The sequence below is a fragment of the Sphaeramia orbicularis genome, chromosome 20, assembly GCF_902148855.1.
Source record: "Sphaeramia orbicularis chromosome 20, fSphaOr1.1, whole genome shotgun sequence".
NCBI classification, from domain to species: domain Eukaryota; kingdom Metazoa; phylum Chordata; class Actinopteri; order Kurtiformes; family Apogonidae; genus Sphaeramia; species Sphaeramia orbicularis.
The window spans coordinates 21725498-21750176 of NC_043976.1; the positions used below are offsets into that span (position 1 = coordinate 21725498).

The 24679-nt window shown below is 37.4% G+C and overlaps 2 protein-coding genes and 1 non-coding gene across 3 annotated transcripts; 2 read left to right on the forward strand and 1 right to left on the reverse strand.

Annotated features, from left to right (window-relative positions):
• Positions 1–826: 826 nt before the first annotated feature.
• Positions 827–4142, reverse strand: cbln2b (cerebellin 2b precursor). The gene is made up of 4 exons (XM_030123764.1): positions 3778–4142; positions 2839–3372; positions 2069–2188; positions 827–1965 (listed from the first exon to the last, which is right to left on the reverse strand). The coding sequence occupies exons 2-4, from the start codon at positions 3124–3126 to the stop codon at positions 1768–1770; spliced, it is 606 nt and encodes a 201-aa protein (XP_029979624.1). The 5' UTR covers positions 3127–3372; positions 3778–4142; the 3' UTR covers positions 827–1767.
• A 4236-nt stretch (positions 4143–8378) lies between these two features.
• Positions 8379–23472, forward strand: fbxo15 (F-box protein 15). The gene is made up of 9 exons (XM_030122765.1): positions 8379–8684; positions 13740–13844; positions 15194–15433; positions 17640–17840; positions 17919–18048; positions 18218–18300; positions 21438–21583; positions 21828–21952; positions 23104–23472. The coding sequence occupies exons 1-9, from the start codon at positions 8584–8586 to the stop codon at positions 23368–23370; spliced, it is 1398 nt and encodes a 465-aa protein (XP_029978625.1). The 5' UTR covers positions 8379–8583; the 3' UTR covers positions 23371–23472.
• LOC115411750 (U6 spliceosomal RNA) lies at positions 16929–17036 on the forward strand. Its single transcript, XR_003934258.1, has one exon. It is a non-coding gene; the product is annotated as a U6 spliceosomal RNA (small nuclear RNA).
• Positions 23473–24679: the final 1207 nt, after the last annotated feature.

Here is a 24679-nt window from a genome sequence, read left to right on the forward strand (position 1 = left end):
CAAGCCACTAAAAATATGGTCATTGGTAAACTATTTTAAATCCTCTCCAGTTTTTTTGTTTTGTTTTGTTTTTTCCAAATCTAAAGGCATTTTAGGTTGTTTTCATTAATGCTCTGTTGCAGGGTTTACTCTTTCACTTTGATTGGTGGGATTCCCCTGGATCATCACGACTCAGACGTGGCCTTGGATTTCGTTCATGGGGTGTGTGTGTGTGTGAATGTGTGTGTGTGCGTATCAACGCCTGGAAGTGTGTATTCGTGTGTGCGTCAAACAGCGAGTGGAAAAGACAGAAAGGGCGAGAAGACAGAGAAGGAGGAGAAGAAGGAGGAGGAGGGAAGAGGGAGGAAGCTAAGAATAAGTGATAGAGCCTGAGTGTCGTGTGGGCGGAAATATCTCAAAAGTTGAAGTTTCAAACAGAAAAGGTACAGTCTCTGACACACCCTAATATCACGGAAAAAAACGTCATACTACTGGGAGGGGAAACTTCCCTTCCTCTAAAGGTTATTTTGTCATTTTCAGCTTAAAAAAATACTCGAAGTCCAATTATATGTAGTGGGTTTTTGAGTGCGTTCATCCCGTCGTGCGCTGCGTGAAGTTGCGTATTTTAAGCAGATGCTCAGGGCAGCTTTTGTTTCGCAAAAAGAGGATGAATATTTACTTAAAAATGCAGTTTCTTTGTGAGAATTTATCTGGCAAAAACTCCTTTTAGGAATATTTAATCTTAAGGAGTTGCAAAAGCTGCCACCAGACTTTCTGAGTGGATCTGTATTTCAGCACCTTGGACAGCGACTTAAAGGAGCTGCTCACATCTGACCACTGTTTTCTTCAGGCCTTTAAAACTTCCACCTCTGATAAATACACTTATGTCCACTCTATTCCTTCATGATGCAAAGTCATATGAATAAAAAGTGATAAATGCGCTTAGCCTATACAATACAATATCTTTTATTAAGCGGGACATATAGGGATTCTTCTATTATTTTCACAATGTACATTTGGTGAGCAACGTCACTGAACATTAAATCAGTCAAAGCTACGCAGATCCGAAATGTAACACACAATAATGTGAATATGTATTTTTATAAATTGTATATTTATATTTTTAATAAAAGGGCTCTAATTCGTCTCCGGTGGCTTGAAATATGTCGCCTTTTTTCTCTTTTAATAAACTCGTCGGCGGCCTACATTTGGCTTATTTTCAATATGTTCAGCATCCAAACGCAACACCATTGACAGCACAAAACATAAAGAAAAACTTCCATTCGTGCAAAAAAATGCCACTGGGCGTGAAAGCACTTCATCTCTGGATGTCCATAATTCCATATACTTCACTTGGACGGAAACCATATATTCTTTAAGGCTATACAAACATAAAATAGAGCATGACACACTCGGACTGTCCCGGACTTCAGTTCTTCCTCTTCTTATCTTCTCCATTGTCCATTTTTGCCCAGATACACCCGTTTGTCTGTTGGCAAAGTTTGTTTTCCAAGCAATAAAAATCCACATACCCAACAAGCACACGCCACTGGCCGATCAATACGTTTAATCATCCAGATTGCGTTAAAGTTGACTGATGGATCTGAATATATGAAACTCCAGGAAACGTTCATATTTGACTAGATAGTGAACGAGTGTAGGTATACAGTACAGATATTCGTCGGCTTCCTTGGCTGACAGTTTTTAAAGTTAAAAATAAATGGCATGTTTTTTGTTCCTCAACCTAAGCAGAGTCCCGTGCGACGTGGATCATCGCAGATTATTAGATTATAGAGGAAAGACTAGAAAGCCTGAGAAGGTGGAGTATTTCCATCCGCCCATTAAGGTGCCCCTTTCCAGCTTCAGATAGACACGGTCCTCCCGCTCAACCATCAGCAGTACTCCGTTGCTGGCCGCCTCTCTCGTAACGTCCTGGTCACCGGCGAAGGCTGATATAACGGGATAGTCATTCTGCATCAGGTTTACCTGCAGGGAAGGAGACCAACAAACTTATACTTAATGCTTATATTCGGCTCCATTTAAATGTTAGAAATGGTGAGTGCAGACCGATGATTTGGTACTTTCTCACCTGTATGGTTTGTCTGTTGTAGACCTTCACAACATGAAAGCTGAAACTATATATTCCCCTCCTTGGAGCTTGGAAAACACTTGCTTTGAGATCGAAATGGTTGCCGATGTTCACTAAAACCTGTGACCAAAAAGGGCGCACAATCAGACAGCGCTTCATTTTTTTTTTTTTTTTTTTTTTCATGCGCATGCTTTAGTTAACGTTACTGCTGCTTTGTTAGAATATGAAATTGTTTTTTTTCTCTGCAACTCATTGCGACTAGTCAGGCTGATTTGCTGAACGCTGGTAAAGGCATGTTCAGTCAGTGTTCTAAGCTGTTACTTCAGTCGCAGTTTGGGATGAGTCACAATTCTATGCGTTTTAACAGGCCGACGTCCTGAGACCCCAGTCGTGGAAAAAAACTAACTGGGACATTCAACCGAAACCAACACAATGTACACTCCACAGAGGCCTAAGACGCATATGTGATCAATGATCCTGCAAGGATTATCTTTGCCAATGCATTTCAAAAGCACAGCACTGAATCAAGCTTTTTGAAATGAAAATAACATCAGTTTTGTTTTGTTTGTTTTTTTAAGGTAAAAGATTATTTGAGTGAAACATAGTGAAACAATGCCTCAAACAAGTTCTGCATTCCGGCAGTAAATAAATAAATGTGACAGAAAACAGATCAACAACCAGGAGAAATCGTAGGGAACGTTTAAAAAAAGGTCTGGGCAAAGTTTGACCAGTATCATGTTAGTTATAACTGAAGTCAGGGGACATCTGACCTGGTCAAAGTAGATGGTCATGGACGTGTTGCTCATCTCCGAGGGTTCATGGTTGGTTCCACGCACGGCGGAAAAAGCCACCTTTGCCCCCGCAGAGCGCACCGATATACCAAGTGAAGAGGTGACAGCTCCGTCCGAAGAAGGGTTCGAGTCGCACACAACAAGACACTTCCCTTCAAGCACGATGGGCTCCGTATCGTTCTGGCCGAGGCAGAGAGCCACCCCGCATCCCAAGAGGAGGACCAGTGCCAGCATGGCACAGGATCCCGGGCAGCGCGCTGGCACCATGGTCGGAACGCTGATCCCGTGCACACTGATACAACAGTCCCTTGGTGGTTTGTTGGTACTCGATCACCTGGTCCAGACTTAGTCCCTTCTCTCTCCCCTCTCTCCTCTCCTCTATCTGTGATGCTCCCTCACTCTGTCAAACACCCTCTGACACACAGACTCACTCAGACTCTCCGGCTGTGACTCCCCTCCCTCCTATGCGTCTTGGTTGATTTTGGGAGAGTATTCAGACAACTGTTATAAATCCTGATGATTTAAAGGAAAAAAGAGCATTCGTGTCAGACAGTATAGGAGATTAATTTGTAAAGCATAGTCTTTAAAACGGAGTCTATTCGTTGTGCGTAAAATGGCTTTCGTGCGTAAAATGAGAAGAAAACGCTGAAAGCATATATTAAAGTCTAAAGAATCAACTTGTGTATATCACATCTGTTTAGATATGTGTCCTTTACTTATTAAACAAAGTAGAAGTGTTACTGCCGCAGTGTTTTGTCTTAAAAGATCTGTGCGCAATAACAGTTTGTTACCAGTATATCCATGACTGTTACAGCTACAATCATTCCATCTCCTCACCGTAACTGATTTTGATGAATAAACAAATACTTGGTAGATTTGTTTTTTGTTTTTTCTGATAAAAGGTAAATCACGACCTACCTGTGCTCTCCATCCCGCTGGTATGCTCGCTGTCTTTCGCAGACTGAACTGAGCGCTTAGATCGCTGGTGCAAATAAACCAAGAGTCTCTGGGCTCCCTTTCGAGGGACAATTCACGCCCATTCTTTGTGTGTAGCCAGTGCAACAACTCCTCAGAAGTATCCCACAATTAAGAGCACATGCGTAAACTGATAGGATTGTTTACATATTAATCAGTTAAATGTAGTAAACTCGGGGGCCCCTCAGGACGGTAGAGATCACTTGCTCTCTGTGTCTGTCATTTATATGCTGTGGGTTTCTCATCGCGCTCCCTGATTAATACGAAATGAAAGGGGCTGCAGCAGATAACCTTGCTGTTGCATAGTACATTCACCATGTATGTATGTTACTAATTTGAGACTTAAAGAGCAGTTTCAGGAATCCAATAAAGATACTTGCGCGCCACCCAGTGGATATTTTAACGTGTGTACACTGTGTTAATCTTGTGAGAGGCACAGAAAAGCATGAAACTGATTATAAAAATAACACATTGGTGTGATATCTAGTTTGTAGATTTTAATCAGCGGATTAATACTGGCATTTTAACTGCTTCCGATGCTCATCATACTCAACAAACATCACACGAGCAAAGTGAAGACAGTTGACAAGAATGTATTAATTCCACAGATAATGACCTGCACCTCTTTATAGCACCCTTATTCATTCTTTTCCATTTCTGACATGTCATCATCCTTTGAAGAGCTGTGTAGAGGTTCCCTACATACCTCTGAAGGGTCTGAAAGTGGGTCTCAGAAGTGGTGAACCCTCACGATAGTCCTTTAATGAGCTGTCATGTTTCTATACGAACTGGATTATGCATGGCCCTCACATTCATATAGGAAAAGTTACCATAGAGACTTTATTTGCCCTAATTGGCTCAGGTAAATATGTACATGTCTTTCAACATAATTTACCAGGTGTATGTTTAATGCATGCAAGCAAATGTACCGTACATAGGAGGAGAATCCCAAACTAAATCTGTTACATATCACATAAAGCTACAGAAAAGCTCGACAAAAATAAATGTATATGAGCCCAGAATGTCTACCAGCTGCTTCCTGATGCAATGTCCTTGTTTAATGATTCACATGACTTGCAGTACAGAAAAAACACATTTTTTAGTCTTAATCATAGTGATCTTGCCCCTTTCTCAACCCTATTTGGCAGACACTGCACTGTCAGAGCTGACTGACAAACCATGCGGAAGAGTGACATCAGGTATCCGAGAGCCACAACTGACCCCAGGCCTTCAGAAGGACACACAGCTACAGAAAACATCAAATGTCAAGTACGGGGGACATGCAAGAGAAGGGATGTGGCCTACATTGCATTAACATACCAGGGGCTGCCGTTGCCCTAAAAGGGACTTCACTTCCATCCAGTGAGCTGATCAGTTGGACTGACAACAATGTTACGGTTATTTTCCCTGACAGCCAGCAGAGCCTACTGGCTTCCAGGAAAGGGGAGGTCGATTATGTGACGGGTCTTAAAACGAGCCATCTGCTTTTGTAAAGAAATTGCAGCCTTGTAGCTTTTGTGTCTTTCTTTACAAATCACAAAACATATTAATATTGACTCAAAAGGCTATATATATATATATTAAATTTATAAACAGGATTGATTGTGTTTAATGTGGATGGTTATTATTTTGTGATTTCTGTCACAAGAAAGTGAGTTCATAGAGGGCAAGTGCAGTTCAGTCTAATCATCCCCTCTGGGACTTTGAACCAGATCTCCTCTATAATCAATACATATATCACAGCAATGGTATTAGGCATGAGATATCCTCAGACTCAGAGTTAGATCCAATTCAGCCCAAACTGACCATATGCTACATGAAGTCTAAAATACCCACAATAAAATACACGCTATGTACATTGGTCCGTCCATCTGTCTGACTGTCCATCTGTTTTCTTCATATCTGAAATGAGGTCAGACTCTAATTCATTGAGGAGCTCTCTCTTCTACTACAGTCCTGTCAGGAACATTTTACAAAGAGGGAGATTTTCTTTTTTGTTTCTTTTGTCCTACATCAGTAAGTAGCATGTGTGAGGTAACAAATAACATCAATTTTGCCAGATCCTCCCCTGCTAGTGTTGAACTAACACCCTGATGAGGAGTTATATAGCTTAGCCAGACAAAGGTTACAGAAAACTATACTGAGCTTGCAGGGGTTTACCATACTTTCTGTGTATATATGTGTGATTTTTCTGTACTCATACCTCACACTTAATCCCTCCACATTGGACTTTCTTGCTACAGAGTGTTATTTTGTTTTGTTGCAATATTTCTATATATTTATTGACCATATTTTTGTAGTCTAAAGCCAGGCTGTGACTTTTTAGGTACTTCACTGTTCCTTTAAAAAAAACATTATCAAACAAAGAAGAGACAAGAATGAGGGCTGTTAACGTATTTCAGTCGTCCCAGTGACTGTATTAGACTCTGCTGAGATCTACAGACCAGAGGGAGTCCACTGTATTTAACTGGGTTCATAATATTTAGTATTCAGATCCATTACTTGAACAAAAGTGCTATTAACACACTGTGAAAATATATGTCACTGCAAGTAACATTTCTGTGTGTAAGTAAAGGTATTGAAGTGATAAAATGTACTTAAAGTAGGAAGAGTCAATGTAGGCACTTTGCCATCAATGCTCCCTGTCGGTGTTTTACTGCTATATATGATGTCTTTGGATTCAAATCAGTACTGCATTAAAGTGTACGCTGCATTTTACTGCTGCTGAGCTCATTTTAACTACTCCATATAATGTTGCCTGGTTTTATATATCATCAAGAAGATTATCATATGTGCACTACTGTCCAGTGATAATGTATCTCAACAAAGTCAACTTTTTTCTAACAAGGCCAAGAATTTATTTAGCTTACATGGCAGACATGGGAACACTTCAGTTTATCACAACCAGGAGCGCACTTGGAGGGAGTACTGCTCTACCACTGTATAAAACCTAACCCCCAGCCACCCCCATAACTTTTACATTCTTAAAACTATACTTGTAAAAACAAACTACTGTGTCCACAAGTTTCCCAAAGCACTGAAACAAATAATAAATTTACAGCAATGATTAAAAAGTGTTTAATTCTGCTACTCCACTACATGGTAGAAAAAAAACTTATTTTTTTAACAGACTGTAACATGTAAAATAATACTTTTATTTTGCTATTAATAGTTTTCCTTTTTTAGAACTGCACTGTTTTGTTTTGTTTGAACACTGATCTTTTCCTGTTTTGCAGTAAGAACATTTGGGCTTATGTGTTGACACAGGGCACAATATAACAATAAATACCTTCAAAATGATTTCAGTGGATCTTTTGTCGAATACATTTACATATAATACATGTATCCCACTATCATTTCACCCCACAAAGACTCCTTGCAATCCCTTTACTTCTTCATGTAAAATTTCCTAGATCCCACACAGAAATCACAAAATTTGGTGTTCTAAAGAGAGGGAAGCAATAAAAAAAAAAAAAATCTGAAAAAAATAACTAAAGCTGTCAAACAAATACACTGGGGTAAAAAAAAGTACAAGTTTTCCTCTGAGATGTGATGGAGTAGAGGTATAAAGTTGAAAAGTACTGTTAGTACAAAGACCACAAATATGTTGTTAACAATTAGAGAGCTGTAGTTATTTTAGTGGTGACTTACAAAGTCAAAACCGGTCAACAAAATGTTCCATTCAGGCCCACAGCAAGAATTTGCAATGTGCCAAATTAACACTGTAGATAATAACAGTCAAGGGTGTCAAACTCATTTTAGTCCCAAACGCCAACATTTTAATAGTATTATGCCTGTTATTCAAAGCTTTTGTAGAGCCACTTCAATCTGTAGTGCACATAAGTAGAGGCATAATGTTAAAATTGCACTTAATTTTCTTTTTTTACAGGTTTTTCACATTTTTTGTGAAAGGATAGTTTGTAAATGTTTAACATTTTTATAATTTAAGCTTACTTTTTCACTAAAATAAAGAGTGAAAATTGGAGTTCTCATTATTTATGAGCTATTGTGCTATCATTTTACTGTTTTCAGGACTTTCACATTTTTGTGAAAGGACAGTTTGGATATTTTTAACATCTTTATAATTAAATTTTACTTTTTCACTGAAAAAAAAAAGAGAAAATTGGAGTTTTCATTATTTATGGGCCATTATGCTATCATTTTACTGTTTTTTCACCAAAATAAAGAGAGAATATTTGAGTTCTTATTGTTTATGGGCTATTACGCTATTATTTTACTGTTTTCAGGTCATTAACATTTTTGTGAAAGAATATAAATTTAACATTTTCATCATAATTAAATTTGACTTTTTCACTAAAATAGAGAAAATTGGAGTTCTCATTATTTATGGACTATTGTGCTATTATTTTACTGGTCTGGCCCGCTTGAGATCAAACTGGCCTGTATGTGGCCTCCTAAATAAAATGAGTTTGACACCCCCGGATTAAATTAAATAAATCCGCTTTTATTTTGAAGGCCAACAGCGCCACTTCCTACCGGAAGCTTTATTTCTCTTTACGGAAGTAACTTGATAGTACGTCACCATGGCGACAGGACGTAAACAGTGTCTGATTTAGGAACCACATTACGCTTTCACCGTGACGATTGACGGTTGTATGTATTCTACCGACTGGACTGTTGCCAGAAAGCTGTCTAAAACGTATGTCTTTACGTTAAACGTCCTCAGACTTTCCTCTGAAATATAAATTCCCACCAGACTTTCTCAAAGGGTCAAGAGCAGTGAAACAAATGGCAGCAGCAAAAGCAGTTATTTCCAGAGTGCGGGCGGTGAGGACATCAAAACGTGCTTACAAATCATCCCCGGCTTCCTCTCAGAACTTGATGGAAAGGTAATCTGTCAGGAACACGCTCAGATTTTCACCTGCGTGGTATACAGCTCAGCACGCAGACAGTGGGTCCAGACTGTGGCAAGTCAAGGCTTTATAGTCCAGTAAGGAAGATTTATAGGCGGTGTTTGCAGCAAATACAATGAGAGCATGGGGGAAAATCAATAGGAGTGCAAGACACTTCACAATATGTTCAAATTAAGCAATCTCTTATTTTCCAAGATGATACTAGCAAGCCAGTTTAAAGGAAGTGGTAATGTCCAACACACCTCTAATGTCACTAGTGTGGACCTTACATTAACCCTTTCATGCATGAAATATGAGAGCCTTAATCACGATTTCTTTTTCCTGAGTGTTTTTATTCCTCTTTAGGTATGAAAAAACAATGTGATTGAATTTTTTTTTTTTTTTTTTTTTTTTTTTATAAACCTATTTTTCATGGAGTTACAAAAATGTCCACTCAGCTGGACACCATGCGTTTAATTTTTGAAGCAAAGAAACATTGCATTTACTGACATACTGTGTGAAAACAAAGAAATAAATGTTTTTGTTTTTTTTTAATGTCGCTAATCTGATGTTTTCTCACATTTTAACATACTATAATACTAGTTATTACGCACTCAAATAATATGCAAAAAAAAAAAAAAAAAAAAAAAACACAAAACACAACAACTTCTGGTTTAAAAAAAAATAACAAAAAACTGTTAATGACAGTCTAATAGCAATTAGCAATTGATTTACACCCAAATATGTTGCTACAGATCAGGTTTATCAAGAACTGCAAAGTTACAGTAACGGTATGAATTGCAGTGTGTTATGGGATGGTGCGTAAGTGTCCACTGTGTTGGTCGATATGCAAGTTAAACAACAAAATCCATGAATATACAAGAGAACAGCTGTAGAATAACTGTCCACTGGAGTGACCCCTATGCATGAAAGGGTTAAGGATGTGAAATGTAAATTAATACATGTAAGTGAAACTGTGAAGCTTACACCTCTGTCATAATATATCAATATTCACTCACACACAGTCAGTTTAACCCATAAAGACCCAGTGCTACTCTTGTGGTAGTTCACAAATGTTTTTTTTTTTTTTCTCTCTCTATATTTAACATTTCTTAAGTGATTTGTCACCATTTATTATAATATTAGCCTCTGTATTTTGCATTTTCCAGTGAAAATCAGGGATTTTCCAATAATTTATTTACTGATCATAAATATGTTCTTAATCTTCCTCTTGTGTTAGCTTTCTTTTATCATTTCTTATGTTAACGGGTCGGTTTTGACCCACGTATTAAATCAGCTGTAAAATACACTAAAAACAATTATCTATCATCCAGTTTATTTCTCATTTCTTGGTTACCTTGTTAGACTTCCTTATCCATTAAAATACTGGTTTTGATATTTTTGGTGTGAGCCTATGGGTCTTTTTTTTTGTCAGTATACCCCTCGATGTGCACTCTGCAGGTCACCAAGTCTATACTGAACTGACTTCACATGTGTGGACATGCCCGTCTGTGCTTGTGTTGTTTTTGTGCACGTAAACTGGAAAACAAGGCAAAATGAGGATCCCCAAAAGCTCACATGATTGGGAGAGGAGCAGGTTGTCAGTGCGTTGGCTGACGGTGCACTTAGGATTTCAGTTTTGGCTCTAATTATTGCTTTATAATGTTATTTTTATAAGTGGGTCGAAACTCACCCTTGTTTGTATTATTTTGTTGAAATAGAGGTTCCTGACAAAGTCAAAAAGCCTTGATGCGATAAACAACTTTTATGTGGTTCTTTTATGCATTTAAAACTTAAAATGGGTTGTTGCTGACCCTAACACAAGAGGAAGGATAAAAGCTCAGATTGAACTTGAGGGTTATAACACCAAAAAAAGAGAAAAAGGAGGAAAAAGTGACTTTTTCAGTAAAATATAACATTAACTGAACACAAAACAAGTATCTATGACTGCTGGTATTTATCAAATTCCATATGTTTTACTGGTGAATCAATGTTGTAGAAGATGACGGTGTTTCCACAGTAACTACGGAGCCTCTGAACGTCCAAATGGGTCATATCTGATGACCATGAAAAGACGACAAACTGCATTTCCACCATTTATTTACATGAATTGATAGGATTAGTGGACCAACAGGCATTAAACATTTTAGATCAGTAGGTGGTTTTGGTCGCTGGTGGATGTTTGGGTCTTTGCAGGTTAAATCTATTTGATCATCAACATAATATTATTAAGAATACATCTTGCCATTAAAAATCCTGTTTAATACACGGGTGATGTATGTAACCCTAATAAACACAGTGGTGTGGTAATATGGTAAATTAAAATATCAGAAACAACTGAAGAAAGCATCTGATGACAGCTGTACCTTTCAGGGAGAAGTTAACTATTTGGGCAATTTTACTTTTAAAGTTCAAAGGTGTTGCATCCTGGGTATTAAGTGAAACAGATATCACTAATTCATGTGATGTCGAGTTTGTGAAGTTGTTTCATCTGTGTCTTTGGGATGCAGTGAAATATCACTGGTCTGGCAGGTAATGTGAACAGAAATACATCACATACTGAAGTGAATTAATTAGATTTCATGCCTTTTCCAGGAGTTGAAGCAAAATATTTTGCATCAACATGTAGGCTAATCTTAATGTATTAATCAATTCAAGACGGGGATTTTTGAAGTTCACATTTGGATTTTACATAAAATCAAATCATGAAAGACATTTTAAAAGAGGCAAACACAGACAGTTCACACAGATTCCACTGTGCCCTTAAGCAGTATCAAATATATTTTAGTTTTATGTAATATACAAATTAACTGTAAGTTTTCTACAATAATCTTTAATGAGGTGATTCCTTTTTTTAGGTGACTTTGATTATACAGTCGCAGAAAATATTATTAGACCATCAAAAATCATCAAAAACAGTGGTTATGCAATCATGTACTAACTCCTGTGTGTATCATGTGACTAAAACAGACAGAAAAGAAAACACAGAATGACTAAAAGCACTGTTTTTGTCAGTACAATGCCATAGCTATTGATGTAAGAACTGAAGTGATTTTGGTTATTATCAAGAAAACATGGAAAATGACTAGATATCAGCTCTGAAATGAAACTCATATGAGCTATTTTTGTTGCTATCATTATATTTGTCCAAACAAATGTACCTTTAGTTGTACCAGGCATTAAAATGAACAAGAAGTTGAAGAAAACAAGGGTGGTTGAATAAGTTTTTCTGCGACTGTATAACTAATCATGTGTTTAGTAGAAATACAACATCATTTTTCCTTTCTGGTTGTTTCTTATTGTAATTTAAAGGGAAAAAATATAGCATTTTTACTTTTAAGAATTAAAAAGATGACCTAAAATTATCACTTAAGAAAAAATACATCTGAAATTATGCTAAAGATGCCAATGTATTGGATTGTAGAGAAATGTCTTAATATATATATACGTTGATGGTTTGGCAGATTTATGTGACCACGGGGCCTTTGATAAAAGCATTAAGTGGCTGCCCAAGAAACAACTTTTAGAGTCAAAAAAGTGACAAAGTAGATAAAAGTTTGAAGTACTGTTGTTTTTGTCACTGGACACTGCTCTACATGAAAAAATAAACATAAATAAAAAGCATTTGATGCTGAAATTGTAATGTTTCTTGACATGGGTGAGTTGATTATGAAGTTTATGAAGTATAAAGTTACTATGCGATGTTATTATCTTTGCTTAAGTTGCTGTTTGTTGATCTGCGGTTCGGATTAAACTGTGACAGCTCTGATCTTGTTTGTTGGAGTCCAAACAGATATTTAGTGCAGCTACTGACAACACAGTCCGTATAGAAAATGGAGGTGGTTTGTGGTTTAACTGTGGCTGTTTTCTGTCTGATAATAGGGGTATGCTAACAGATCTCAGCTGATGAGGCACATTATTTTGACCAACTGTCAAAATAACCAGCTAAGAGTTTTTATTCAAAGCAGAAAATAGGATGATACCATAAAACAGATGTGTGTAAACGATGAGCTTTATACTTTATACTGTCTGCAGATGGGTGCTTCTATGAAACTGGTCCCTAAAAACAGGACATGGGGGCTAAAAATTTAAACAAGATGTAGACTAATGTTATGAAGGAAGTTTGGAAGCACTTTGGGTCTGTTTTACAAATAAATATTTACTGAGATAAAAGAGTCTATTTGTCTATCTGACTATTTGTCAGATAAAACATATTTTTATAGTATTTCTATCCAAAAATCTGCATGTGACACGGTAAAAAGGACACAAAAATTATGCTCTACTATTTTTTGGAATATCTTTTTATTCTTTCACAGGTGCATTTTGGGAATTGAACTAATTATGCAAGGCAGAGTGTTTCACAAAAATGACCGCTGTTGCAAAATCACTTGCAATTTATACGTGTTTAAATCGGCAGGTTCCGCATGTAACACAAGTGGACACAATGGGTTACACATGAAACCCGGAATGAGATTGCCGATTAACGAAAAACCCACATGTCTGGATTAGAAAAACCACTAGGATCGTCACTTTTAACACAGTATCTTTATTTATAGTGGTATGTGAGACCATTTCAAGCCATGTTTTCAAGATAAAATGCACTGACACCGAGGTAGCTTTTCCTGTTCCTGCCTTTTATTAAAAATTCATTAATTTTGGGATGGCTCAGAGCAAGAGTATAATTTTTTTGCATTTATCTGAGGTTATCATTATGTACATCCTAGAGGGGAAATATGTCTAAATTTCTCTTTTATTATTGGGTCTTAAGAGCCGACAAAGTGCCAGGTACCAAAATGAACTGAGTTTCATAGAAGCACCCAGATACATAGTGCTGATCTGTTGGTGGTTTTGGTAGTCCTGTGTTCTGGTACACAACTTTCCCCTGCTATTGAAAGTTTGGAATATCAATACTACATTTAACTCCTCTGAGTCAGTAAATCCCTGAAGGCCTTTGTTAAATATGTTGGTAGGACAAGGGTTAAATACTTGCTTGCTGAACAACAGCAGGTATAAACACTTGTAATGATGAATGTCTCATTACCCTTTCTGTAGGATGCCTTCTGAGGTTCTAATTAAGATTCTGTCATACCTGGATGCTGGCGCTCTTTTCAGCATGAGCTACGTCAACAAGTTCTTCAATCAACTTGCCAATGATAAGTAAGTTTTATTCAGCGTAAACAGTACATAAGCATCTTAAGACCCCCAATCACTACTGTGGTACATTTGGTTATACAGTCACAGAAAAAATGGTTAGAACACCCTTTTTTTTCTTTAATTTCTTGTTCATTTTAATGCCTGGTACAACTAAAGGTACCTCTGTTTGGACAAATATAATGATAACAACAAAAATAGCTCATTAGAGTTTAATTTCAGAGCTGACATCTAGCCATTTTCCATGTTTTCTTGATAATAACCAAAATCACTTCAGTTCTTACATCAATAGCTATGGCATTGTACTGACAAAAACAGTGCTTTTAGTCATTCCGTGTTTTCTTTTCTGTCTGTTTTAGTCACATGATACACACAAGAGCTAGTACTTGATTGCATAACCATTGATTCTGATGACTTTTGATGGTCTAATAATTTTTTCTACGACTGTATGTGATATAATTAAGTCATGTCTGTCTTCAGGTTTTGCAGTTTCCACACTGATCCCATGAAATTGCGTTGTATGTCCCACCAGTTTTTATTGCATTTGGCGTGCTGTACGTACGCATTTTCATCCTTTTGCGTGTTATTCAATGCCATTTGATCGCGTGTCAATGTACGCCAAGATCTCCGGTTTGCATATCCGTAACTGCCAACCCTAACCCTAAACCTAATCGCTAACCCTAACTCTAACCCTAAACCTAAACCTAATTGCTAACCCTAACGCTAACCCTAAACCTAACCCTGAACCTAATTGCTAACCCTAACCCTAACGCTAAACCTAAACCTAAATCTAACTGCTAACCCTAACTTTAACCCTAACCCTAAACCTTATTGCTAACCCTCACGCTAACCCTAACCCTAACCTAATTGCTAACCCTAACGCTAACCCTAAACCTAACCCTGAACCTAATTGCTAACCCTAACGCTAAACCTAAACCTAAATCTAACTGCTAACCCTAACTTTAACCCTAACCCTAAACCTAATTGCTAACCCTCACGCTAACCCTAAACCTAAACCCAACCCTAACCCTAATTGCTAACCCTAACCCTAAACCTAATTGCTAACCCTAACGCTAACCCTAACCCTAACCTAATTGCTAACCCTAAATCTAACTCTAACCCTAACCCTAAACCTAATTGCTAACCCTAAATCTAACTCTAACCCTAACCTTAACCCTAACACTAAACCTAATCGCTAACCCTAACTCTAACCCTAAACCGAACCCTAACCCTTACCGCCAATCGTATGGTATTTGACGTGGTGTGAACATACGCGCAGAAAACTTATAATGCAATTCATGATACCACGTTGGCAGTTTCTCATCTCTCTGTTCTTAACAATACCATTAATGCAGTGCCCTGTGGAGTGACATATTCATAAGAGAATTTGGCAAAAATAAAAAGTGGATGCCCAAATCCGTGGATGACTTGTCGACGAAGGATTCCACGATGGAGGTGCAGGAGAAGGCCGCAGGATACTGGAAGCAGCAATACTTCAAGACTGTAGCTGCATATGTAATGAAGAAGTGGAAAAGACATCTCGGGGTCATCAGCCGTCACACGGGGCTGCCCAGTCAAACAGAGCGGGTCCTCAGGTAAGAGACCAAGAAGGTATAAATGTCCTCGATGGAGTGTATGATATGTTTAACGTACTACACATGATTTTACTTTCCAGACACGGGAGTTGCCTGAGAAGCATTACTTGTGATTTAAGAAAGTTAATGAACTGTTAACTGTGGTTTTTCAAGCATTGGAGCCTCTTAAGTGCTACATGAGAAGTGAGAAGACTGTCGTAATGTTTCTTTGGGCATTTTTATGTGTGTATTTTCATATATTTTACAGCTGAAATAGCTTTTTTTTCTGCTTTTAATCTGTGTATCTCTATCAGTTGGTCTGTTGCACTGCATATACCATACATAGATCTGCATTTGCTCTCTGTTTTGTATGCCTCGCTGTTTCACAATTGGAGGCAGTGAGGTGGAAGCAGTGTGTCTGATGTATCATGGGAACCCCTACACTGTTTGTGGTTAGCAATGAGTAAAACTTTGGAGATCCACCTTCACTGTCAAGAAAGTTCAAGGGGAGAAACTAGAGGACAGTTCAAGCCACTGGCAATCAAAAACAAAGCATGGTTTGTTTTTCATATCGCACTTAATGACACTTTCTTATTAAAGGTGAGAACAGAGGTCTGTGTCTGAATGCATTGTCTGCTCAGGGGGATGCCAGCACGCAGGGGAAAGCTCCCTCAATGCCTCCGCTGCGGTTTCTGCTGTGTTTTTATAACCTCTGATTAGAGGCTGTGCAGCACTCAATTTTGAGTTCTGTGGCAGTCGCTGTGGTACATAGGGGAAGTAGAAATAATTGTGTTCCTTGCAGAGGCTGTCTGAATTGTTGAAATAAATTACTTAGAACCCCAACTCCTCATCCACAACACACACATATGCCTTCCCCTCCTCCTTCCTTCCTACAACTCAGACAATTCCCAGTGGGGTTTTGTCTGTTAGAGACACTCAGGAGCATGCGATTTACCTTGGTAATAATCATTTCACAAGACACCAGACATACAGACAATGCAGAGTGAAGTCCCCTGGGTCATATGAGGCCTCCTGGGCTGCTGTAGTTTTTAGCTTTGTTTCTTCCACTTAATTGATATTGGATGGTGCCTCAGCAAGACATCGGCTGCATCACAGTGGGGGCAGCTCTGCATCACAAGTGAAGACACAATTGGATCAAGAGATTTATCACAACAGCTGTGGCTCCATTTCATTTGTTGCATATCATTTTATCATTTCATTAATGTAAACAGCTTAGTCGGAGTCATGCTAGTCTGTAATGATGTTAAAGGAAACTTAATAGCCTTTAAATTCATTGTCATTTTTATTAAATGTTGCTTAATAATTTACTATGCATAATCTTTGCATTGAAGTTGTAAACCGCAACCAGATGAATATCTCATATCTTCCACTCTGTAAAAAAGACCCTTGTTAAAGGCATTGTTTGCTCTGTCTGGTCTGAACTTTTAAGTTAAGAGGATAGAAACTGTGGTCCACACAGTTACATTGTACGTGCTGGTAAAGTCCTTAATAACTTGTGTTAGTTCGCTAACACATACACTAAAGCGGGAGCAGTACAGAGTAGAGTAGCATGGCCCCTGGTCGCAAGGATGACACGCAAATTCGTGAAACACTCCTCTGTTTTTTTGTGAGTGTATATACAGATATTTTAGTTTTATTCACTATTGTGAACATGGGCAATTGTATCAATATGTATACAGTTAAGTACAGATTGGTATATTTATGTGGGGTGGGTTTAAGGCAAGTGGTTTGTAATACTTTGTAAATCTCCTTCAATTAAATAAAGGTCTTAAAAAGAAAAAAAGTAAAGCCCTCAATGCTTGATCATTTGACACAAAATGGAAAGAAAAATAAATCTGTTCTTGGCTACTGTTCTCGGCCATATTTTAAGGGTTTTAGACCCTGATGAAAATAATAATGAGTATAATATTGCATTCATGTAGTGAGAAGATTCCTATACATCTCACACACTTTAACTTAAAATAAATTTTTTTTGTTCAGTTATTGCAATTCTGTATGCCTTCAAGTGTCTTCTAAGGAATATGAGATAGGAGGTTTTCTCTTTTTTTTTTTTTTTAACATTGGCTGTTATTTCAGTGCTGTTAGTGCTCTCAACACCTCCTGTCCCTCCACACACCACATGAAGTCAAACATGCTTTTATCATGAAGCCCTAAATATTTACCATATCTTATGGCTGTTATTCTGCAATGTCTTATCTTACTGTAGAAACTTGTGCGTCACCTGGGAGCTGACAGTGTCTGATGAGTCAGGGCATGATAGTACATTTGAGCAGAGCTGGTCCCAGTTCTCTGAAACTTGTGTGTTTCTGTGCTGGGGAGGAGGCTGTTTGCCCAACTACCAGCAGATTTCTACTCTTCAGCTCCACGGTGTCAGGAGGATAGCTCTCAACTGCTCCAGCCTAAACAAGTAAGACAGCCCCCGTCTCTCTCTCTTTCTCAGCTTTCCCACAGTAAAACCCACTGTTTTCTTTCTTTGCTTTGTCAGACCAGGCTGGAGGTCCCTCATGATGAATTTAGACATGGATGCTGTAACTAAAAATGCACAGGTCATTGGTCAGGACAGACTAGTTCAACTCATACTGTTACAGCCTGGAGTCACTGTTGGCGTATGGGAGGTAATTACTTCACAGGAAGCATTTCTGATTAGTTTATAGCAGCGGTATATGTAAAGTAGCTGTTTTGAAATCACAGTTTTAGGTTGGTAAAGTGCAGAGCTTACATTACCTGACGACAAACTGTGTGATATGCAAAGAGTCTAAGTTGAGTGATGGCTTTCTCTTCCAGGATCAGGACTCTGTTGCTTTTGTCATGTTCACTCTTCACTTCCACAGGCTGGTGGAAAAAAGCATTCAGGGATCCTCAGTTTGGTAGGTTACATCAGAACAGACACTTCCTACTCACATGTCTTTGTCAGATGCTCCTGACGTGACCTATCTGTGATGCACTGCAGCAACAGATTTGACATGTCAGCATCACAGATAATAACAAGTAGTGCCAGGCACAACAAACCCTACCCCTCGCATGTGTTGTAGCTTATTTTGGCATCGATCCACCTGATGTCATGTCTACGCATGTGCTGATGTCAGCATATCAATTACCTCTATATATGTGCCAAGTTTGAAGTAAATTGAAACAAAATTGATGTTTTTATAGACGTGAAATTTCGCTCATTACAAGTAAATGGGAGAAAAAAAAGATTTAAAAAATTCATAAAAAATTTGAACTTTGACCTACTTTCCCCAAAATGTAACCACATCTATTTTTGGTCATTGGTAATCTATAACCCAAGTTTGGTATGAATTCAACCAATAGTTTTACTGCTACAGACATTTGAAATTTCACCCACTGTAAGTAAACGGGGAAAGAAAAGATTTTAAAAATTCATTAAAAAAAATTTGAACTTTGACCTACTGTTCCCAAAATGTAATCAAATATATTCTGGGTTACTGGCAATCTATAAACCAAATTTAGTATGACTTCACCCAATAGTTTTGCTGCTATAGATGTGAAATTTCACCCATTATAAGTAAATGGGGGGAAAAATACTTAAAATTCATTAAAATATTTGAACTTTGACCTACTGTTCCCACAGTGTAATCAGATCTATTCTGGGTTCCTGGCAATCTATAAAACCAATCTGGTATGAATTCAACCAATAGTTTTGCTGCTAGAGTGTTAACAAACAAACAAACAAACAAGCAAACCAAACCAAAAACAATACCCCTTGCCTCTCCTTCGGGAGGTGGGGGAACTAGAAATTCATTTCAAGAAAGCATACCTCAACTTTTCTGCTAATTCAACCACCCTGTCCAGCAGGTTTCATGAAAGCTGGTAGTTTGTTTGTGGAATCTTGCTAGCAAAGAAGAACAAATCGTAATGAAAGTGTTATGGAAAAAATATTACTCTACTAATTTGTCTTCAATAAAGAAGGATAAGTTCAAACGTTCAGTGTCAAAGAAATTCCTTTATTTGGAGCTCCATAGAAAGAGATACCCCTCAAACAAAAGACTGAGACGGTCTGAACCCAAAAATACAAATCCCCCTGTAGTCTTCTGTCTCCCATGAGAAAATTATGATGTGTGAAAAGTGTTTTGGTTAGTGTCAGGAACTTAGAGATAAGACCACTGTGAGAAATGTTGGTTTGGCCTTCTACTCTGGACACAACACAAAAGAGGTCCAAACTGCTCTATAATATACAGTGACAGGAATATATCTGAAATAGAGTTAGAAGCCTATATGATATATGAAATATGTGAAAATATATATGAATATATATGGATATAAGTAATTTTGCCATTACAAAAGCATAGGCTTCTCTGTAGTGTAGTGCCAAAATTATATGTCACTTACATAACTGTCAAACTCAGGTCACTTAGGCCACTCGTATCTGATATTTGTGTAATTCCTATCTAACCAAGCAAACTCATATCATTACAACTTGTGTGCTTGTGTGCCTCTTACTTTAAACCTCTTCTTTCTCTAAGTGATCATGCTGACCCATGGCACAGAGCATCCTACACCCAAGCTACCAGGGGGCCCCAAAGCTGCATGTTCAGCCTCATCTGAGGAGAATTAAAATGTCCTGTCTTTATCTGTAGCTATGTCATGTGTTTATTACATCCTTTATATACTTAAAAAAAATAACCATAGGATATAAATTAAATAAACTGAAATGATATGCTGTGATCGATGTTTTTGTGGCATTATCAGGTCATTTTTACTGTCACAGAGTTACTGACACAGCAGGCCGCCGACAGGTATGATGGGAATGATTGACAGCTACCCACCTACCATTCCTGTTTGTGAGAGTATTAAACAAAACAAACACCGTAATGGCATCAAAAAGAAGTTATCTCAGTGGTTGTTGTATTTTCTTATTTAAAGTAAACATTTTTTATAAACACTCAGACAAGTTAAACTAATAAAAAAAAACCTATAATACAAGGAAAACAACAGTTCTCTATATATCAATAAATAAAACAGATTTTGAGCTGTTTAATTTCAACTGTAGCCTGTTTTGCTAATGAAGTGTAATAGATTGTGGCATCTTAGTAGACCATCTAAAGGGTTTAGGAATCTCTTCATTGAAGTTTGTCAAACTAGGGGCCCCCAAACAGCATCTTGCTTAGGGCCCCCACGAAGCTAGCCCCCCCCCCCCATCTTACATTTTGTGGTTCTCCCCCTTTTCATAGTAGAGTGTCTCCTGTCTATCTCACTATGGCTCCATGATGTTTCATCCACTTGTCAGCTGACTTTAACTTTGCCCTCTTTTCTGTAAGAATCATGTCTGTCATGCCATATCCTGTGTGTATAAAAACTCACCGCCTGTACTCCTCCTAACCCCCTTTTCCTTCTACACTTTAGTCTTGGGCTTTCATTACAGTGGGGTCTTTCTCGCAAGGGGTGAATAAACTCGCATGTAAGACCAGCCTTGAACTTCTGTGTTCTCTACTGACAGATTATTCCACCACAGTTGAGATATTGATCTAGTATAGATCTGTACACAGTCTTGTTATGTCAGTGATATTTTCCATTAGAACACAACACAACACAGTGCTAGTATTATTTTCAAATCAAACAGTACAGTTGAATAATCTGACATTTGCAGACCTAAAAACCTTAATTTTTCAGAACAAAAAACATTGCTGTAATATTTTATCAGAGTTCCAATTTACTGTACATGTACATGCATGAGAAGATAAAAATGAATCCTGGTTAGGAGCTGGAGCTACTGTGCCATCTTAAGAAAACAGGTAAATCTCTGGCTTTTGCAATACACCTTTTTCTTCAGCATCGTATGAACATAGCTCTCTCTACTGGTTCCTTGTGAAATGACAGTATTACTGTGCGTTTATGATCACACCCCATAAACATTTACACCTTGTGCCGTACCAATGAAATGGATTTCTCTTGTGTTCTGTTTATACTGGATTTTGTTGTTGTTGTTATTTTTTTCTTTTAATTTTTTTTTTTTTTAGTTTTGTGCGTTTTTATCTTCCTTCAGTTCTTATGTGGAGCCTCTGGTCAAACCTCCTTTTGATGACATAGACCCAGAATATGGTCTCCATGGTTACCATCTACACATCACTCTACACAACATCTCATGCGAGATTATGTCTAGAAGCTTCTCCCAGCTATTCTGTCGGAGAGGTAAGTTATTAATGATGATGCTCACTAACAGTTTTCATTTGTTGAATCATAACTATAAAGTCTCTATAAAGTATATGCACTATCATATTTTTCATGAATGTAGAATCAAGATAGAAATTTCCAAGAGTAATTTTTTTTTATATAACCTTCATTATGTTACATAAAATGATCATAAAATAATTGGCCACATCTAATGACCCAACACTGTCATACTAACCTAATGTGTATTTTTGTCTTAAATCAGCTCAGATCTGTGATGGACTGATCCAGCTGACTGCCATTAGCAGAACAAACTTGTCTCAACACACACCTCTGTCAGGCCGCATCACACTTCCCTGGAGGTGTGAGGCCCTGCAGGGCACAGTAGAGGTAACTGTTGTTACATTTATTGTAGGTTACTTCCATACTGTTTGATTATACAGCTTTAAAAATAATAATTAGACCATCTCTGATTTTTGTATAGACACTGTAATGAACTCTCAGAAGTCGTTTTGATCTTCTGTTTTTGGATTAATTAATCACTTGTAGGTTGTTTTTCATCATCACATGTTCTGAATTTATATGTTGCTTGTCATTGAGAATATTAGATTTTGGTCTTCATTCATTTAAATACAAATTATGTGTTTATTAAATTTGTAAAATGTTGAATCGAACAACCAGATTTGTCGTTCACATTCTTGCACAAGAAAACCCTGATGGCTTTATGGTCACATTTATGACAAAAGTTGACTTTACATAACATTATCACAGTTGACCAGTATTTATCTCTTAAGCAGCATATTACAGGATGAATGAAATACAGACGTTTGAAAAGTTTGAAAAGTATTAAACAAAGCCGAAATACACTGCAGAATAACACATGCTATTTTTGTGCAGTTATTTCAAAGGCTATTTGAGAGCAGCTTTTGACAACACAACAGGGGGTGGAAGTCAGTCTTTTGTCATATGTGAGCTCAGTAGAATATACAGTCGCGGAAAAAATGATTAGATCACCCTTGTTTTCTTCTATTTCTTGTTCATTTTAATGCTTGGTACAACTAAAGGTACATTTGTTTGGACGAATATAATGATAACAATAAAAATAGCTCCTAACAGTTTAATTTCAGAGCTGATATCTGTAGTCATTTTCCATGTTTTCTTGATAATAACCAAAATCACCTCAGTTCTTACATCGATAGTTATGGCATTGTACTGACAAAAACACTGCTTTTAGTCATTCCATGTTTTCTTTTCTGTCTGTTTTAGTCACATGATACACACAGGAGTTAGTACTTGATTGCATAACCATTGTTTTTGATGACTTTTGATGGTCTAATGATTTTTTCCACAACTGTAGATACACTCTGTCTCTCATTTTATCATCAATATTAATAGTTAAAAATTACAGAAAAAAACAAAACAAAACAAAAAAAAAACAAAAAAAAAAAAAACAGATGGAATCACATAAAACATATGTTACACATCTTTCCACTACTCATGTGTCTTTTGTGTGTATCTCACTTTTTTTTTTTTTTTTCCAGAATTGTTGCATCATGAGTCTGACACTTCTTGATGAATTTGAGAAACCCTTCTGGTGTGTCAGCTCTCCAGTTTCCATGAAGATAGAAAAATCTGATGTCTCCTATGACTATGACAGTGAGCAGTTCCTCATCCACTACAAGGATACAGATGGCCAGGTGAAGATGGATGTCGTACATATGAAGGAACAGAGGCAATTTGTCCTCATTAACTTAGATGTTTATGTTGCAACTTGTAAAGTCAACAACCATTTTGGTAGAAATTATTGAACCTGCAGGATTATTACTCTGTTATCTGAAAAACTACTGAAACATAATACTGAGTTTCCAGTATTAAAGCTCGGTAAAGTATTAAAACTCCTGAATTGAATGTAATCCTTGTTTCATTCATTTTATCTGCACACATCATTTTTCAGTATGTCTAAAGATAAGTCTTGTGAGACAATAGAATGTACTGAATTGAATGATTAATCACCCAGTTGCCCCATTGATTTGTGAATGTGTATGTAAATGGATTGTAATATATTGTAAATGGGCATTTTTTATATATATTATTCTGTCCTCAAATGGTGAATATTTATAGTACATCAATACATATCGGAATGAATCTTTAACTGACCATTAAATGTTTAAAATTAAATACATTTCCATTTTTACATTATTCTCCGCCACATCACAACTACTGTATATTTTGGGAAAATGCATAATCTTTTCTTTACTACACCTTTCCCTTATTTACTATAGATCTAAATATTCAATATATAAAAGCAATTACAGCTTGTTGCTCATGTGGGCTTTACACAAAGTTTTTCTCCCTCTTATGATGGCAGTTTGCCTCAGTTGCTTCGTCAGCCATTATGCAATCACTTTAAGATGAAAATTGAGTTTAATGTCCACACCCCGGGCAAGTCTGACGACAGCGATGGGAGCAATTGTTGGGAACTGTTGCCATGCTGCTGATAGGCCAGCACTGCTGATAGCAATACAATAAGGCAGCCCTCTAGGTAATAGGATTTCAGAGGCTTCCCTTCCTTTTTTCACTCAGGGTCATCATCACCTTGAAAAGATGCTTATTTTTCCAAACACATCACCAACTACATTGGCACTTTATCCAAAATGATTTGGGGAAATGAGCCAGAGGGGAGAAGAGAGGCAGCAGCATGTGTGATGAATTGTTTTTTTGTCACAAGCTTCACAACTGAATGGTGACAAAAAAAAAAGCTATGATGGTTAGAGAGACACAATGTGAATCATAAGTCTGTGTATTGTCATATTTTTAACATCTGTACAGGCCTTGTGCTCTCCAACTGCATCCAGTACCGGCCCTCATCTGAGATGTGTCAGGGCTGTAGCATGGCCAAACACGGGGATGAGAGACATAAAGGTGTACATCAGATTATAGACTTAGATACTTTACACACTGACAAATTACAAGCTATATGCCATTACTTGGACACCATGTATGACTTTGAGGTTAGAAGTGTGTTACAACACATTTCCATTATGATGACCTTCATACTGTTGCTCACTGTCACATCAGCTTCTGAAAACTGCCAATCCTTCATTTTCATTTTATTGG